The sequence below is a fragment of the Festucalex cinctus genome, chromosome 19, assembly GCF_051991245.1.
Source record: "Festucalex cinctus isolate MCC-2025b chromosome 19, RoL_Fcin_1.0, whole genome shotgun sequence".
Classification (NCBI taxonomy): domain Eukaryota; kingdom Metazoa; phylum Chordata; class Actinopteri; order Syngnathiformes; family Syngnathidae; genus Festucalex; species Festucalex cinctus.
In genome coordinates, this window is record NC_135429.1 from 9,920,387 (window position 1) to 9,939,001 (window position 18,615).

Here is an 18,615-nt window from a genome sequence, read left to right on the forward strand (position 1 = left end):
ACTGACCCGCAAAGTCCCGCCTGCACATTTTGAGCTGCCAGCTTGTGACGGCCACGTGATGGCGAGCAGACGGGACGGGACGGGACGACTCGGCCGCTCGCTAAGATGGCGCAGGACAAACGATTATGTGTTCAGTGGTACTCACAAAAGTCTTTTGTAGCCATATGCTAAACCTAGCAGAAATGTGGCCATTTTTAATTTATTTTGGGGAATTGCACAAGTTTTACGGAGGTCATATCTGAATGAATACTCATGAAACTTTGCGCGCAAATAAGGCCTGGCAAAAACGTTTATATTTTACAGAGCTCTTGTCCTACGTGACAGTATCCCAACATACAAGTACCCCAACGTGGCCACGGTTGCGAGGGCCCAATAGCTGCTCACAGCTCTCGATTTCCACTTCAACTTCCCAGACTCGCCTGTGATGTCACGTCGCCAGTTGTTATCAAGAGCACTTTGTCATCGGCGTCTCCTCTGCGCATGTAACGAATATCGTACGTCATCTCCCTCCCTTATCACCTTCTCGCCAGGCAGACACCGTCTGCTTTCTGTCAGGCCGGCCGCCGCCTGGCAGCGCCGCCAGCGACAAGTCGGGACCCCGCAGTGGCCGATAACCCGCCCCGAGGCCCTCCGTCCCTTTTCAATGTGTGTGAACCACACACTGTTTTTTTTTTCTTTTTCAGCGCCGCCGATTAGAGCTCAGTGGGCATGGAAAGTCCTTCGGTCGCGGGGCTGGAGGTCAAGAATGGTCGCTGAAAAAGTCCTCGGGGCTAAACATTTGATCTTTACCAGCTGCGTCACAGACTGTCATTGTTTTTTGTGCCTGCGGGATTTTACAGTGAGGGTCTTGGTCTCACTGTAAGAGTGACAGCTGCAGCGCCACGGGGTCTACGAGCAGCCTGTAAGCAAAAATAAACAAAGCCTCCGCCGGGGTCACAAACGCTGAGCGCGAGTTGGAAATAATCGGACGACTTTCACGGCAAATCGACGAACTGAGTACAAGCTCCGACTACACTATATTGAGTATTCACAATTTAGTGTCAGCCATCTGTTTAGTATACCTGCTTCCATTTTGGTGCTATTGGATGCATTCCCGGGGAGTAGTTGGCTCCGGTACAACAATTGGAAATGGCCCAAAAACGGCACCTACACTACCAAGATGGCCAACAATTTTGTTGACATAGAGTTATTTGTGTCCTTTCAACTCTTTTCCGTAATCTAAGAGCTACAAGTCAAGTGAAACATGCCCCCAGCCCACCAGAAGACCACATCATAATCATACAACCTGGAAAAAAAAATTCCACGATCCGATGCTGATCTTCAAAATCAATCATTCACCCCCAACCGGTCGCTATTGAGCTCGTTCGAATCCTGCTTTTCCCATCAAGCCCAAGTAAATGCTTCAACAGAGTCGGTGGAAAAATGGAGCGGGATGGTTCCATTTCCAATCAAACGGTGACAAACACGTGCAGCGGAATTCCAACATTCAGGATTCCACGCCAAGTTCACGGCCCGAACACGCGTCAAAACCCTCAGTGACCTTCTTGCGGTGTGGGCAACTTATCACAAACTATCTGCCAAGTAGTCATTTGATTTAAAAAAATGACCAAAAAAAAAAATCACTTCTTTTTCCTTCAGCTAGTACTAAGAACGTTAGCACTGACAAATTATTTTACTTGTTGACTTTTGGATTTCATGATAAATTGTCAAATGTGGGCAATATCTATCCTCCTGACTACCAGGGGGAAAAAAATATTGTCCAATCACATTTATTTTGATATTCCCCAATTTTTGTGAAGTGGAATAATGCAAAATAAATTTTTGAAAAACAAAAACGTTTTTATTTTTAAGCTATAATGTGTCCACTAAAGAGGACATTTTTTTTTAACTTAAATGCTCGGTTCAAATACAGTTAAAATAATTCAACCAATATATTAATGTGTTCTTAAGAGTCTTATAGAAAACATGCTAACAACATTTAAAGTCTAAGTTTGATCAATAAAAAGTGTTATACACTTACTTTTGCTCTTCCCTAAAAAAATTTAATCGTATGCACTGGGTGGGAGATATTCGGGTTTAAAAAGGTCCACTACAGAGGACAAATTTGAATTGCTGGTAGTCAGGAGGTTACAGAGCTAATAAAATGCCTGCTATCTGCTCAGCTAATGCTAAATTAGCACTTTGTGTGATAAAATTATTTAGTTGTGGGACATATTTCCTGAAAAAACGTATTGACGCCTTGGTGTCAAGTGGCACACGTGTCAAATTTAAGCTAATTTGGCTGCAATCCTCATTTAAAGTAGCATTTCCACAATTTCACTTTTTGTGTTGCCATGCGAATCATCAAAGGCTCCGCCCACATCTTGAGGTTTGGGAAATGTGTCAAGTAGCCAATGCTTCATCGCTTAAAGTTCAACACTTTGAGACAACCCAAAAAAACAAAATGGCAGTTTTTAAGCTGAATGCTAACCTCCACCAATGCTAAGGAAGTTAGCCTTTTCTATTCAAGAAGAGCATTTTGCTAACATGCTGCCTCTTTATCGACTCAAAACCGTAAAACATGAAGTGCTAACGGTTGATTTTGGCACCCAGAGGTAAACAAAGACTATTTACTGCCTAATAATAGTTAACGGTCTATTTCAGTGGCTCCATCATGAAAGTAAATCTGGACTCTTCTCCCAAAACTCGGCACGTTTAAACCTCACGGAAAGCACCTCCAATCATTACCGTCAGTGGCTCCCCGAAGTGCTTGTAATGTGTCTTTTTAGTGCGGGCGGGACCGCAAATATGCCGCAACATCTGCGAAGCTCCTCGGCGAGAAAAAGCAAATGTGGGTCCAAACATATTGCCGAGGCATTAAGGGGCGGCTTGGAGAAAGGCTGGATTGTTAATCCCCCGGCCAAACGCTACATTTTCGCCGGCGACGCGTCTCTCTCTCGCTTTCAGCCCTGCAGACGGCCTGCCTGACCTGGCAACCGCGCACGGGACCTGGCAACCCTCCGGGTCGGAGAGATTTGCGAGCCATTTCGGCTTGCCAAGTTTGGCGCGTTAAGTGCTGAGTCATTGTTGGCCATCATGACGGTGATGGGGAGTCGGGACTAATTGGGTGGATGTGAATTTGCAAAAACTGAATGATACTAATATGTAAATAGGTGTTAAATACCTTCATTTTAAATTTAAGTCATCTTTTGTATTATCTTTTATATTTCTAAATATTTAAAAAGTAAAATAAAAAAATATTTAAATTTAATATTTATTTTTTTATAATAAATTTTGGTGTTTATATATTTATATAAAAATATATACATGAAATAAAAAAATAAAAATATTTTATATTTAATTAATCAACTAAAAATGTTTAAATATAATTATTTCATTATTAACGTATTATACAAGACATTCATACAAAATCAACATAGAAAAATGTTAAATAATTATCTCAGAAATTGAAATTGAATAAAAAAAAAAAATCAAGAATAGGCTACCTTTTTTAATAAATAAATAAATAAAAAATAGAAAGAAAAAGATCCACATAAAACAGCATGACCCAGCTAATAATTGCAACAGGTGGTACAATAACTGCTAACTTTGTTTCAAAGCAAAAGAAAAATTATTATATTAATATGTTAAATAATTAATAAATAAATCTGCACATATTTTTTCATAAACTGCGGATAAATTGTAAGGTGGCATACCTGAAAAAAAAAATCTAAAATAAATAACAAAATAAATAATTGAATAAAAATCATTGAAAAAAAATGCAAGAAAATGAAATTTGTATTTGAAAAAGTAAAAGGAAAAAAAAAAAAAACAATTTTTGTTTTTGTCAAATTGTTTCCATTAATGAATTTGACCGTGATTGACCTTTCTGAAACACAGCTCAAAAGGTGCCAACACTTTTGTTCGCTCTCCGCTTTCCAATATTCCAAAGTAGCTCTTTTTCGTTTTTGTTTGACGGCTGAAAAAGCCAGCAGGCGACGGCAGGCGGCCGCGACGGTGTCGAGGTTGCGCTAAACCTCCGCCAGATGTCCCCGAGCGTGAAAAGCAGGTGGGCCGGGTACGGCGCCGCAGCAGCCGCCACCACCAGCCTGGCAGGGTTTCAAATCCGCCGGCTCCAACCTTTCATTCACACGCTTTGCCTGGCAAGGCGGGCCCCGGGGCCGCCATCTGCCCGCCATCTTCTATCTGAATGTGTGTTACTGCTGCGCTCCATCATTTAGGGGGGAACACCTGTGTCACCTCCACATTTTGGCTCCGGAACCCCAAGTCGCTATTACGCAATTAAGCGCTCTGTTTACTTACATGTGACGGACATAAAAAGACCGACTTGATGTTCATTTGTTCACGACTAATTAGAGTGCAAAAATTTGATGATATGACTTTCAATTCCGCAACTGTGAGATTTTTTTTTCTTTCATACATAACTTTTTATCATAGTACAAGTCTTTTCTCCAAGAACAGCTGCGTCAAAAATAACCCAGTTTCGGTAAAAAAGGGACCAATCCACAATAATCCAACTTCCTGGCTCAATTTGTACAAAATAAACCCCCAAAAATTGGGCATGTTGTACAAAACAACCCTAAAGAAATTAGGTAATTTTGTAGAAAACCAACCCCAAAAACCGGGGTCATTTTGTACAAAACAACCAGGAAGTTGGGTCAAAATTACCCAAGTTGTGGGTCAGTCCCTTTTTGATGCAACGTGGATTATTTTTGACCAAACTGTTGTATTGCTGCAACTCACTAACATTAGAATTTTTCTTGTAAAGTTTTCTTGTCACCCTAAAAATATTTCTTCTTTTTGGTAATATTCAATTTGTTTCTCAAAAAAAAAAAAAAAAATGTATCTTGGAATATTTTGAATTTTTATCATGACCTGACATTCCAACTTAGTTCCCCTCAAATAAGTAGTAATAAGTGTATTATAATTATATCACTATTTAATAATACAAATATAATATGTATTAAAATACATATTTTTCTTAAAAAAAAAAAAACTCCCTCTCAACATACCTTTTTTGATTAAAAATTAGAATTTTTAAATACGCTTTTTACTTTTTTTCTCTACCTATGCCTTTATTCAGGTAAGTAACTGACTTCTCGTAAGATTCTGACTTGTTATCAAGTGGCAAAATGTGTGAATTAATGACAAAGTATGGCACAGCAGCAACTAACACGGCAAGAAGCGACCCGTCCGCCACCGATAGCGAAACGCGTTGCTGGCGACGAGCAGAACAAAAAAGCCCAAATAGGATTCCTGCAGCGTCTTTGCCGAGCGCTGCTCGCAATTTACTGGCGGCGGCCATTGTGCTGCGCAAATGCGGGTCTGAATAAGGGAAAAAAAAAAAGACCCGCTTGCGTTTATTGACAGTAACTTAGCCTCGGCATTATGTGCAAAAAGTGAGCAATTTGAACTGTGGATGCACTTTGGGCGGCTATTTGCCAATTGTGCTGCAGAGCCCTGGATGGCCCGTTGGACTGATTGGCTGCTGAAAGGCGCCGCTGCCTTGCAGCGCAAATGACACTTTGTGCAAAGTGGCTCCATATCCAAAAGAAAAACACTCCGGATGATTACGACCATTACACTCGCCACGTTTCTGTAAATTCATTTCAATAACATGTTACAACGACATGAGTCAGCTGCTAAATTCGGACTTGGAAAAGTAATGCGGCAGCAAGTACCTGCGCTGATATATAATCAGTAAAAGGTAGCAAGAAATTTCAACGCTCTTAAGTTAGCAAGGAATTTGGAATTTGAACAGAAAATTCAACCAAACACAGAGTAAAATAAAAAAAAGATATATTAATTTTTCGAGTTGTAGTTTAGAAATGGTAGTTTGAACATGCTTTAAAAAAAAAAAAGTCAAAAGTCAAAAGTCAAATTTTTCAAGAATTGAGAATTGTTCAATTCAAATCATAATCAGAAATATGACAATACAAGACTTTAGTATCAAATATGTAAACTTTGTAAACAAAGAAATGTGTATTGAAAGTCATGCAAAATTTGGAGTTCAGACATGTCAATGGCAATTATTTGATTTTAAAAATCATACAAAACTGTAGTTCTGAAATTGACAGAAAATTTGACAATTTGTAGTTTATGTTGATGTCAGATGCCAAACGTCTTTAAAAAAAAAACAAAAAAAAAACTACTTAATTTTTTGACAATTATGTCAGATTTTTTCCCAAGTACACATATTGCAGCATTTTCCCAAAAAAATAAAATAAAATAAAATAAATAAATAAAATAAAAAAAAATAAAAAAAAAATAAAAAATAAAAAATAAAAAATAAAAAATAAAAAAAGTCTTACTTTTAGAGACAAAAAAAAGTTTCAATTTAATGGGTAAAATCTGCACAAACTTCTAAAGTCAAAGTTACCGGTTTAAAAATGGACCAAAAATTCAACAATTCGTTCCTGTTCGTACTAGTGACGACAACACTAGACGTTGTCATAAATTAGTCGACACATCAGGAAAAATATGGTTCTAAAGTCGTGCAAAACTTCGCCGTTGGAACGCAATTTGCCAAAAAAAAAAAAAAAGGCAATTTGGAATTCAATTCAGACTATTGATGTTAACAAAAGACATCATCACTACAAATATTCCAAAACTCTTGCGCAACAGTTTGCTTCCATTACGAAAAACGCAGCACAACATCAAAGTTATAACCAAGATCCAATCTTCCCCGCGGGGGTTGCAAACGTGACTTATAAAGCCAATGTCAAAGCTCATCAGCGCGAGCGAGCGGACATCTTGTGAGGACATCCATCACATGTCGATGTACGACGCGCTAAATGAAATGTCTTAAACCGCGCGCATCTGCTGGCCGTAAAAAAATGTTGCACGTGCTGCCTGGTCCAATTTAAAAAAAATAAAAAATACACACTGTGTCATATGTATGTACACCCTTAACTAAAACGGTCCAATGTAACGACCGCGCCATGAATCAGCAGAATTAGAACGTCGGCATTTTATTGAATGCTTTTACGGAGCTGTTGATTTATTTTATGGTCATTTTGAAGGCTTTATTCCTCCATTTTAGTGACCCGGGAAAATGCTGGGTCCTCTCATATTTTTCAAGGAATTAGTGCCCAGTGCATCTCCTCGTTTGACACGTTACGATCGCCCAGTGTCAGGGACACACGAAAGATGAACAATTTGATAAAATGTACAAAATTAATCTGGGGGGGAAAAAAAAGTGTTTACAAGATATTTACATTCATATTTGCACTCTTACAAAAATTACGTGACAAGTGAATTTACAAAATGTCATCATTTCGAAACCTGTCTTGGAATTGTGATTTTATTATTAATTTCATAAGATTACACCTTTTTCAATGGAAAAATACACAAAATTAATCTCATATAACTTTTCCAAAAAGAAAAAAAGAATCTAGATTTTTCTCATAGACTTACAATTTTTGTCTCAAAATATGACTTGTTTTCTAAAAATACTTGGAAAATAATTATTTATTATTCAAAAATTCTCAAATATGAATTTATTGTGGAATTTTTTTTTTCCCAAAAAAGGACAACTTTTTTTCTAAATTCCAGCAGTCTAATTCAGAATATTTTCTATGTAAAATCGTGATTATTATTATTACATAAAATTCCACGTTTTACTAAAAAACAAAAAGTTAAAAATAAAAAAAAACATTTTTAAATATATTTTTCATTTGAAAAATGTTTGTAAAATTATGACGGTTTTTTTGTTTTTGTTTTTTTTTAGAAGTCCCATATTTTTCTTGATTTTTTTTTTTATATGCAAGAAATGTGAACAACCAACTTTTTTTTTTTTTTTTTTTTTTTTTTTTTTTTTTAAACAAAAGTATTTCTCCTTGTAATCAAATTGTTTTCTTTCGGGCATGCCCCTTTCACTTCTTTATGGCGGACACAGCTTGCAATTTATTGCAGGCAATTTGTCAATCCCGGCGTACCTAATGAATTGGCACATGCGCCCTAACCGAGCCTCAGAAGTCCCTTTATTGTTTTTGGTGTCAAACATCTAAGCGGCCGTTGACACGAGCGTTTGGCTGAAAGCCCGATGGGGGGAATGACTGACGGCCGTCTTGACTGGCGCTGACCCCGCGGATGGAGTGGTCGCCGCCGAGCACGCAGAACAGAGGGGCTAGTGTGTGGCGAGCGGGCCCCTCCACTTAAGGAGGTTCGTGCCTCAAAGTCTTGTGAGCGAGAGTGTGCTCTTAATGACCCTTTGCACACACTCCAAAAGAGACTCTCGCCCACTCGCAAACGTTCCACAACATCGACGTGGAGATGAAAAACAACAGTGAGGGCTCACCAAGGTGTCATCGGTGCCTGCTAAACGGGAATGGACACAACGCAAATTACAATCAGACCAATTTTTTTGAAACTAGAAAAAAAAATTTGTTTAATCAATTGTTTGAGGCGATTAAAGTGGGAATTTCATGAGGAAAAAGTGCTTACATGTATTTTTTAATATATTTAATATAAAAATATGTAACCTTGTGATACTCATGTTTTTTTTTACAAAAAATAAAAAATAAAAAATAAAAAAAATAAAAAAATAGAAACTTCTCTTGGGAAAAAAAGTTTTACTTTTTTTTTTCTGTTAAAAAAAAATTAATTTCAAATTATTTTCCACACAGGAAATATAACTTTTAAAAACCTTTTTTTCCCCAAATAGATTACTTTTTTTAAATTAAATCAAATAAATAAGAAAAAAAAATCTCACTCTTACTCAAAAAATAATAATAAATACTCTCGGGGGGAAAAAATTGCTTGTGTCATATTATAATAATATAGTAATACTATATTGTCACTTTTCTCTCAAATAAATGTGGTAACTTTTTTTGTATAAAAATAAATAAATAAATGAAAAAGATGAAAATGTTTCTCAGCGAAACAATTCCAATGTTTTCGTAAAATAACTTTTCTGGTTTTAAAAAAAAAAAAAAACTTTAGTATGGTGATGCCTTATCCCAAATACTGCCCCCCCCCCCCCCCCCCCCCCAAAAAAAAAGAAAACAAAAAAAACTTAGAAATACAATGAAAAGTATGGTTTAAAAAAAAAACATTCTATAAAAAAAAATCTTTAATTTAAAATTTGTTTAAATAAATGATTGTTTCAATGTGTTTTTATTTTATTTTTTTATAAAATATATTTCTTAATTAATAATAATAATAATAATAATAATAATAATAATAATAATAATAATAATGCATTATATTTAAGGCGCCTTTCTTGGCACTCAAGGACACCGTACAGGGTATTTAGAGAGGACTAGAGAGGGAAAAAAAGTGGGGTTGGAGTATGGAAAGGCAGAATATCATTTAAGGGTATACAGTTTTAAAAAGGTGTGTTTTGAGTTGAGTTGTTCAATAACCTCTTCATTCGACAAACTGTAAAACCCCACAAAAGCATTTGTTATTTGTGATCAGATGGATTGACGCATCCTTTGACGACATCATCGTCTATTGTGTCGCGAGCAAAGTGTGGTCAGCAAATGCTACGCACCGGCGAGCACCGGGGAGACCCGAGGCAACGCGACCAGCAGATCGTTTCCGTCGGAACCCGTAAGGCGATCTTCCTCCTCCCGACGAGTCGCTGTTCCAGAGAGTGAGCGAGCATCGCGTTTAAGGAAGCTTAGCGACTAAATTGTTTGTTTTCACTACATAGAGTCAGGAAAGCTGAGCAAGCCGATATGAACGTGATACCTGGCAATGCGGCTGAAATTCTTGTCCAAGTTTATGATATGATATCGGATTGGAGTCATTTTGGATAAATATATCACATAAATTGACAATAGAAAAATAGAGGCAAGGATATTGGCAGTATATAAGAAATAAATGGGAATTGGGCCCAAGTTGTTCCATTCTTAAATCAACACGGACGTGCAATAAAGTGGTAATGGTGGCCCCCTTAATTGCATCCGTGGAACAATAAGCCGGCGTTGTGACCATCCATCACCTCATTAACGAGGACACGGGACGAGAAAGGGGGGGCAGATGATAGACGGTCCGAGGAGACGGAGGCCATCCGTCTTCCCCGTCGCTCATCCGTCTTTTCTACTCGCACTCCTTTGGCTTCGGAGGTAATCCAACGTGAGCCCTTTTCACAGACAGATTTTTTTGTTACTGATTGTACAAATTCAACCTGGAAAATGTTCCACTTTCACAGGTAGTAGCTGAAGCCCCTTGAACTGGTCATCAAAGTTACGGACACGAAACAGAGAATTGGAGCTGCAATTTTCCACCGAGCGACTGAAGGTACCAAAATGGAAAAGTTGGGGACGGAGGAAACGGGAAATCTAATCCTATGACTGAGATTTGGAAAAGATCTTAACATACAAAATGGAGAAACAGAAGCTTTTGGCTGCAAACAACAATGAGGCTCTTCTGCTCCTCTTTCTGGACAGTCAAGGTTCTTCGGATCAGTCACATTTTACCTTCGTCCTTTCCCGTTTCATTAGCACTCATCTACTAGTTGTTGTTGGTTGTGTCACATCACCGCAAAGACCTAAAAGACCTGCGACGATATAGGACTAGCACCTTACGCTAAACGACTTGAGATGACGGGAGTTTGCTATGACTGGGGTAAAAGTCTAAAATTTCCTTCTGACTTTCAGAATTTCATCTGAGACTATGAAATTTGTCAGGTGTAAGCCCAAATTTAGCGGTGCCTTGGGCTATAAGTAACCAGAATTCTATTCATGTCCCTTTACCGTGTACTAGAAGTAAGGAAACAAAGGTTTAGGGGTAGTATCTGAACTTAAGCCTCTTTCAGACCAGATTTTTCACCTGTTTGTGTAAAACGTATCAACTTCAAATGGAAATGAACTACTTGTATCATGTCTTCCTCATACTTCAGCTTCCGCCTTCTAATTTTACTTTTGTGACGCTCAAAGTACGACAACCTTCGGAAAACGATGGAAGCTAATTTTGCTCATATACCCACTTGATCCCATACGAACGAAGTAGGAAGTTAACATATGTATATGTGCATATGTAGTCCGTTTCAGTACTTCAGAGGTAGTATCAGAAGCTCCTTTTCCCCAAAACAGTGTTTTTCTAAAAGATAAAACAGAGCCAGCAATTGTTCCGACTTCAGAGGTCATATCAGGAAGGTTTGATAACTTCCGGGTCTACTTGAGCTCTCAGGTGAGACGCACTCAGATGGTTGATTCACTTGGGAATTGTCGGATCGGGTGACAGCTGCTGCTTCCTGCCTTTATCCCGCAACAGGAACTGGCTGTGTTCCAGCGTGTGTGTGTGTGCGTGTATGGTGTCTGGGCAACGGGCCCAGGTGCAGCGAGGCCCAGGTGTTCCTCCGTCAACAACACAATGGTGGACGTGTGCAAATACACGGGGACAGACAAGCAAATGGAGAGCGACGGGTATCCGAGAGGACACCTGTTGAGCACCTGCACGGGACTCGCGAGCAGTGTTGCCGGTAACGCGTTACTTAGTAACGCGTTACTCAAAAAAGTTGCTTTCTAAAGTAACTAATAGTCTAACACGTTACTTTACTCTACAAAGTAGTCTGATTAAAGTTACTGTCCAGCGAATCAATGCGTTACTCCACATTTTCATGAAGAAGGCAAACTATCTCACTGTTGTAAAAGTCACAAACAACTACGAAGATGAGGCAGAAGTCATTGATCACCACACTGAATTCAGCCATGGTCTGGTCATGAATGGTTTGCACATTCAAAACAAAAGTGATGATACTTTTACTACTAGTTTTATTAACCAACAGGCACACAACACAACACAAAAACTGTGCATTATGGACCATAAAAGTGGTAAAAAAAATAATTTATTTCCATCCTCAACTGGTCCGTGAAGCATTATGGGATGAGGTCGTCTCCGCCCTCTCGCCAGGGGGAGTGACGTCAGACAAGTTACGTTTTCAGTAGGGGTGGAACAAAAAAACGATTCGACCGAACCATCGTTCGTCAAGGGGAGCTAAACGACCGTATCGGTTGCGAGTGAGGCTTTATGGTTTTCATAACAATAGCAAGAGTTCTGCGCCGTGCTCTACTTGTTTTGTTTACATTTCAGTAGCATCACCATTCAAGCTACTTCCGTGTTTCCGTGCTCGCGACACGGCGCGCGCGCGCGCAACGAGTGACAACATACAAATGGAGACAGTTAGCAGAAGCCGGTGCCGTACATCTCGGTATTTCCCATGGCTATCGAGTCCTCTCGGTGCACTTGAATGTCCCCGAGTTGGTACTGCGCGCGACCCAAAAGAATAACTCCCGTGACGATCCAATGCATGGATTCAAACGACACAGGTATGTCCCACAGCCAACACACCAGCTAAGCTAAAAGCACACTGCAAGTATCTCATTTCTCAGTTTGTGGCTCCCTGTCAATGTCTACAACTAGCATGAGCAGCAGATAGGAGAACTGAGACGTGCCCGCGATTACGACAGCCCAAAAAACAAAATATAAACAGTAGTGATTCTGTGGTCATCATCGTGTCTCAGATTAAAAAAAACAAAAAAAGATGTCATACATTAACCAAAAATGAAAGTGATGACAAAAGAAAAAACAATTGTTAAATACAAAAATTGTTGATTAAAAAGGGAAATGAACTTTTGGAAATATTTTTGCATATATTAAGTGGTTAAAATGTGTTTGATAGATTTATTGTTCCATAAGGTGGCTTCATATTTCTTTTGGCTGGACGGTAGGTTTATTTCATGTCTTAAATTTATGTTTCTGAAATACTTCACAATGTGCAAATATTCTGTTTAATTGTGTTGGTGTCTGTCTAAAGGTTAAATATTTATATTTAACATTAAATTATCAACCTTTTGTTTTCCTGATCCTTATTTTGAAGAGAAAAAACAAACAAACCAAAAAACAATTATAACTGTCAATAACTACTAATAAATATTTAAACTGATACATGTGTACACACTGGAATAGCGGAACAAACAAACAATAGAGGAATTTAGGGGATTTTCATTTTCAACCTGGATAGATTTTTATTTTTTGTTTTATAAAAAGTATTTACGTTACAAGAAGTCAAGAGAGACTGCCTATTTTGTTTTTCATAAAAAAAACCTTTATTTTCATGTTAAAAATGCACTTTCAATAAAGTATTTGGAACTCCGTTTCTACTGCATTATTTTTATGTTGAGATGGAGTTATCGGCAGCTGCTGAAAGTAACTAAAAAAGTAACTTTTAATCTAACTTAGTTACTTTTAAAATCAAGTAATCAGTAACGCAATTTAGTTACTTTTAAAACCAAGTAATCAGTAAAGTAACTAAGTTACTTTTTCAAGGTAACTGTGGCAACACTGCTCGCGAGGGAACATCAACATTACACACATACACACAAACAAAATGTTGACCGCCCAATAATAACTATGTATCATTCCAAAGATATTTCACCATATATAGAAGACCTGATATATGTTATATGTTTGTTTTTTTCAACTAGGACTTGGCAATATGTTGAATTTATTTAGTTAATTATGACTTCCTATTTTTTGAAGGATGCGCCGCTGAATTTACATAAACTAGGATTTACCCATGTAAATGTATGTTTGTAATGTGTTCACTACTGTATATCAGGTTGTTTTGTTTCTGAAGGACAAGGTACATTACATACCCCAGGGCTCGACACTGCGACCAATTCACCCGCAAATGCGGCCAACTGTACAACCTGTGCTGGCAAAAAATTAATCCAGTCGCGAGTATGTTTTAATGAGCGGTGCAACGGCTCATCTTTGAGCCATGATCCGTATGAATCATACGCTACTGTTTACTATTTACTCATTGACACTTGGGATTCTAGTTATCCCACACTTGTATTTACCAATACATCTGTATAATCTGTTTTTATTTTAGGTTTTTGTAGAAGAAATAGAACACAGAATAGAATAGAATAGAATAGAATAGAAGAAGAAATTGAAGAATAAAAGAAATTATCATGGCAACTATTGTGACGTTTGTCATTCATTTGCTGCTACCGCTAACGGTAACAAACGAAAGGGCCGTCTCCCAGCTAGCTTGCTACTTCACCATGTGTTATATGCTGCAAGAAGGATTTACTCTTCACAGCACCAAAAGACATAACTTACTAGGATTCTACATTCCGCAACAATGCGACAAAAGATTCTAGTTGAGCCATTTTAAACTAAAAAGAAAAACTTTTCGGTAGTTAGAAGCAGATGCGTCAAACCCAGCAGGAGCTTGTTCGCTGCCGTCAACACGATTCCAAAACGGGGATTTTGGAGGCCAATCCAAGCTCTAATTTTAATATATACACGTCGCACCTGAGTATAAGCTGTAGGGCCAGCTAAACTGTGAAACCAAGCACGACTTATAGTCCAAAAAACAAAAAAAACAACAACAATAACAACACTGTAATCAAGTTCTTTAGTAAATGCTAACTTGGTCTTGAGCTAAAGATGTTTAGTAGCTGTACTTACCACTTACCACTTGCTCATATGTAGCATAGGTTTGTGTGTATCATGTTTTGTGATATGTTAAGTCGGTTATTTACTAAAAACTACAGTACATATTAGTTCACGGATGTTCTACTGTATTAGTATATGTCATTGTGGCATTGTCTGTTCTTCCAATATAATTAGGCAGATTTTTGAAATCCAATAATACATATTGTGGTAGTTAATACCTTGTCATTATTATTATTATTATTATTATTATTATTATTTTATTACAAGGCTGACAAGAGCCTAAATGAGCTCCTGGCGGTGCTGACCCTTCTTCGCTTCTTACTGGTCCGTCAGAGACGACTGTTAGCGCTCAAATGGAGCAAGGCCATAGGCACACTAACCACTTCACGCATACACACAAATTCATGGGAACCAACTGGGAAGCACGCACGAACCTGGCACACTTGTAAAATAGGCGAGATAAAAAAAAATAAAATAAAAAAATAAAATAAAAAAAGAGTGAGCTCATTACTGTTCACATGACAAATGTGACGAAACGCACATGTTGTTAATGTCGGACGTAAATTGCAGCTAGCCCGGATGCTAGCAAGCCAGCGCAGCGCGTGAGAACATTTCCGATGGCGTCAGCCGTCAAAAGACCCCGGGCGACACATTTGGGATGACTAATGAGCACCGTTTTGCTTTTGATTTGTTGTTTTTTCCATTTGTTACACTTTGCTCCAATTTGGCTTATTTGCACAAAGAAACGACGATAAGCTCCGTTTTTGACACAGTCTGGGTTAAATGCTAAAATCAAATAACGAAGAGGAGGAGTATGTAATGGAGCAAACTTGATAGACATTTTTTTTTAAATTTGGTTCCTTAGCACAAAGTAATGACGGTCAGCTTGGTGTGGATTGTTCTATTTACGCTTGCTTACACCAATGTAAACACGCAAGCTAATGGCACACGAAAAACAATGACAAATTTTCATGTTACTTTGATTTCATAACACCAAATATCAATCAGTCTCATTTTTGACACTTCACGAGTTGAGAATGTAACATTTGCATCACAACCAACGATACAACAAGAAGAACCTTCCGTGAATGCGGACCAACAGACGTCCTTTAGCAGACGGCCACACGCCAGCGAGGACGTTAATACAAGATACTAAACCAGCCGTGACTTACACGTTTATAGCTTGGAAATGAAGCGACGTGAAAGAGAATAATGGCAAGGCCATAAAAAGCAAATAGACGCTATAGGTTGTAATATCCATTACCTTTTAAGAGCTGAAGATAATGACTACACCTGCTTTTAACTGCGCCGCAATAAAAAAATATACAAAAAAAAAACTTCAATGACAATGAGGCAGAAAAAGTACAAGTGAAAAAAAAACATTTCAAGAAAAGTTGCTTTATTCTTATTAAATGTATTACAAACAGATATATCATTTGGTTACAAACACAAAATGATAAAAATTCACGTCACACTCAGTCGACAACCCAATCAGCAGAATAATAAGGCATGTCAGGGCCACATTGGAAAATGTCATTTAAATAGCGCAAAATCGTAATGTTATTAAGATGAAGTTGTCACATTTTTCTCAAATTGTCTTTTCCCAAAAATTATCATAATGTGATGACTATAAAAATTTGCTGTATTCTCATGACATTACATTTTTCTCCCAAATTTGTTTTTGTAATTGCAAGTTTAATTTTTTTTTTTTAAATCTTTTAAAGACATTTTCCATTTTTTTGTCTTTTTAAGTGAATTATTCCTTATGCTACAACATGTAAAAAATAAAAAATAAAAAATTAAAAATTACGTTTAAGCTATTAATTTTCTCAAACTATTCTGACCATTTTCTATATATTTTCTGGAGACATACATTTTCTTGTAACATTATGACGTTCTCTGAACATTTTATTGTACCCCAGGACTTTTATTAAATAACATTTCCTGAAAAATTCCGACTATTGTTTTGAATATATTCGCCTAACACTGCATATTTTTCTGCTTTTTTTCCTCATGAATAAGAAACTTCTTTTGAGACTTTCCTTGTAGTTGCAAAAAATCTTTGTTTTGGGGTTTTTAAGTAGCAACTTTTATTTTTTATTTTTTTTGGTGGGGGTGGGGGCTTACAACTTTTGGCTTACCTAGGAGTTTTTTTCTCGTAACATCACGATTTTCTCAAATTAAATGACTTTTATCTTGAATCTTTTGCTTGTAACAAAGACTCTGTCCATTGTAATTTTCTGATATTTATTTTCCTTTCAGTGTAGCCTAACACTTCTAAGTAGCTGCAATACAAGAACACCCACAAAACTGCTGTGTTAAAAATAACCCAATAGGGGTTTAATACGTTTGAAGGGTGAAGGCTATATCTTATGGAGGTGTACCTAATGAATTGTCCGACATATGTAAATCAGTCATATGAATAAAGCATCGGTCATGGTTGTTAGGACATTATGGAGAATGTATAATAAGCTTGCAGGTAGATGTCTTGAAGGTCTATTACGGCGACTTATCTTATTGTTGCTCGTGCGAGCGACTGAAGAGGATGCAGCAGGGGTGTGCGGATAAAAGCCTGCTCCGCTTATCATAATGCTCCTTTTGACACGCAGCCTTTTACTGGAGGTGAGGGGGTCATGGGAGAGCGCTCACGGCGGGATAAAGGAGGCATTGACGGCTCGGCGCGTTCTCGTCCTTAAGGGTCGGCCGCCGCATAAATGTTCCCGTCCGCCGCGGCATCTCTGGCATTCAAATGAAAGCGACGTATTTGCGATGCTAATCCAGGTAGAAACGCGCCCATCGCTATTCCGCGCACGGATACCAATCTCGCACGCCTCCGCCGGGGCGGCGGAGGGGGGAGGTGCGTCGGAACGCGACGGGAAAAGTGATTGTCTCCTGTGCCGTGACGGCAGATTTACATTTTTTCCCCTCAGAGCGGACGTGACTCCGCGGAATCACTTCGGAAGACCAGGAGGGTTAACGCTTCTCAACCATTGTGAAATTATGCTTTCACTTTTTTTCCCCCTCCATTTGATTTCACAAAAAAATGATTATTTACAGTGGAACCTTGGTGTTTGTGATCAAGTCTATTCTAGTCAGTCTGGTTTAAACCAAATAGGGTGAAATTCAAAACAATATTTCCCATAGGAAATAATTAATTTCAGACACCCACAAATGTTTGCAAAAATACAATTTTCAGAAAATAGCTAATGGTTTAAAAAAAAAAAATAGAGGAAAACCTTTTTAGGATTATTGATGGCGTAATAAAGATGGCGTGGTGTAATTTTTCTTTCTTGAACCCTCTTGAGTTTCTCGCCTTTTTATCGAACGGCTGCCAATCAGAACTTTCCATTGCGTTGTGTAAAAAATGGTACGACAGACGGCGAGGCGGGCTCCACAATGCGAGCTTTCATTCACCAAATCAAGGCAATAAAAACTCTCCCATCTGCTTGGCAACATCAGTGTAACATCCTTTCAAAGGTCTGGCTTTCAAAATAAAAGCAGCGCCGGTATCAGGCAAACAATTTTGGTGAAACTGTGTTGTTATACTATGTGCTTCTATTTTGAATGTCTGACCTTAAAAGGACGTGACGGCGACGTTGCTCGAATGTTGCCAAGCAGACCGGTTAGGTGTGTTATTGCCTTGAGTTGTTAATAAGCCCTTACTGAAATAGGCCCTGCAATATGTTGCACCCATTTGAACGAAATGTAAGTAATGCTTCAGATGAACGCGAATCGTTGTACGAAAACTCAACAGACAGAATTTATCGCATGAAAACCTGGCTATAATTTCTTACCAATAATAATATAGATTTTTCTTTTAATCTATCTATGCCGGTGACACAAGCCGAACAATTAAATGTGCTTCCTCTAGATGGCAAGATTGCGTTGCATGGGTGTACCTAATGAAGTGTCTTTGAAGACTGGCGACATCACTTCCTGTTATCTGTATACTACGAAGTCCGACTTCAGTCCACGTCCATGTCCATGTTAATCTCGTTGCTCAAGTTGAGGTAGAAAAAGGCGTAGACGCACACGACGAAGAACAAGATGGCCACCACCACCAAGAAGGCGTCCTGGGAAGACAAAAGATATTTTGTCATTCGGGTTCTTTATCACTTTTCAATGTGTAAGTATAGACCATGTAGGAGGAAACTGAGAACTTTACACTATATAAAAATTAGCAAATTGGTAAGTTGG

At 38.2% G+C, this 18,615-nt stretch overlaps 1 protein-coding gene across 7 annotated transcripts in view; it reads right to left on the reverse strand.

Annotated features, from left to right (window-relative positions):
- triqk (triple QxxK/R motif containing) overlaps positions 1-18,615 on the reverse strand; it is a 128,758-nt gene that overhangs the window by 26,019 nt on the left and 84,124 nt on the right. For 6 of the 7 annotated variants that reach the window (XM_077506306.1, XM_077506304.1, XM_077506305.1 and 3 more), the window contains one exon: positions 15,797-18,491. In XM_077506306.1, coding sequence (XP_077362432.1) covers positions 18,384-18,491 — 108 coding nt within the window. In that variant the 3' untranslated portion in view covers positions 15,797-18,383. Of the gene's footprint in view, positions 1-15,796; positions 18,492-18,615 lie in introns of those variants that run through there. The other variant, XR_013280045.1, reaches the window with a different exon arrangement.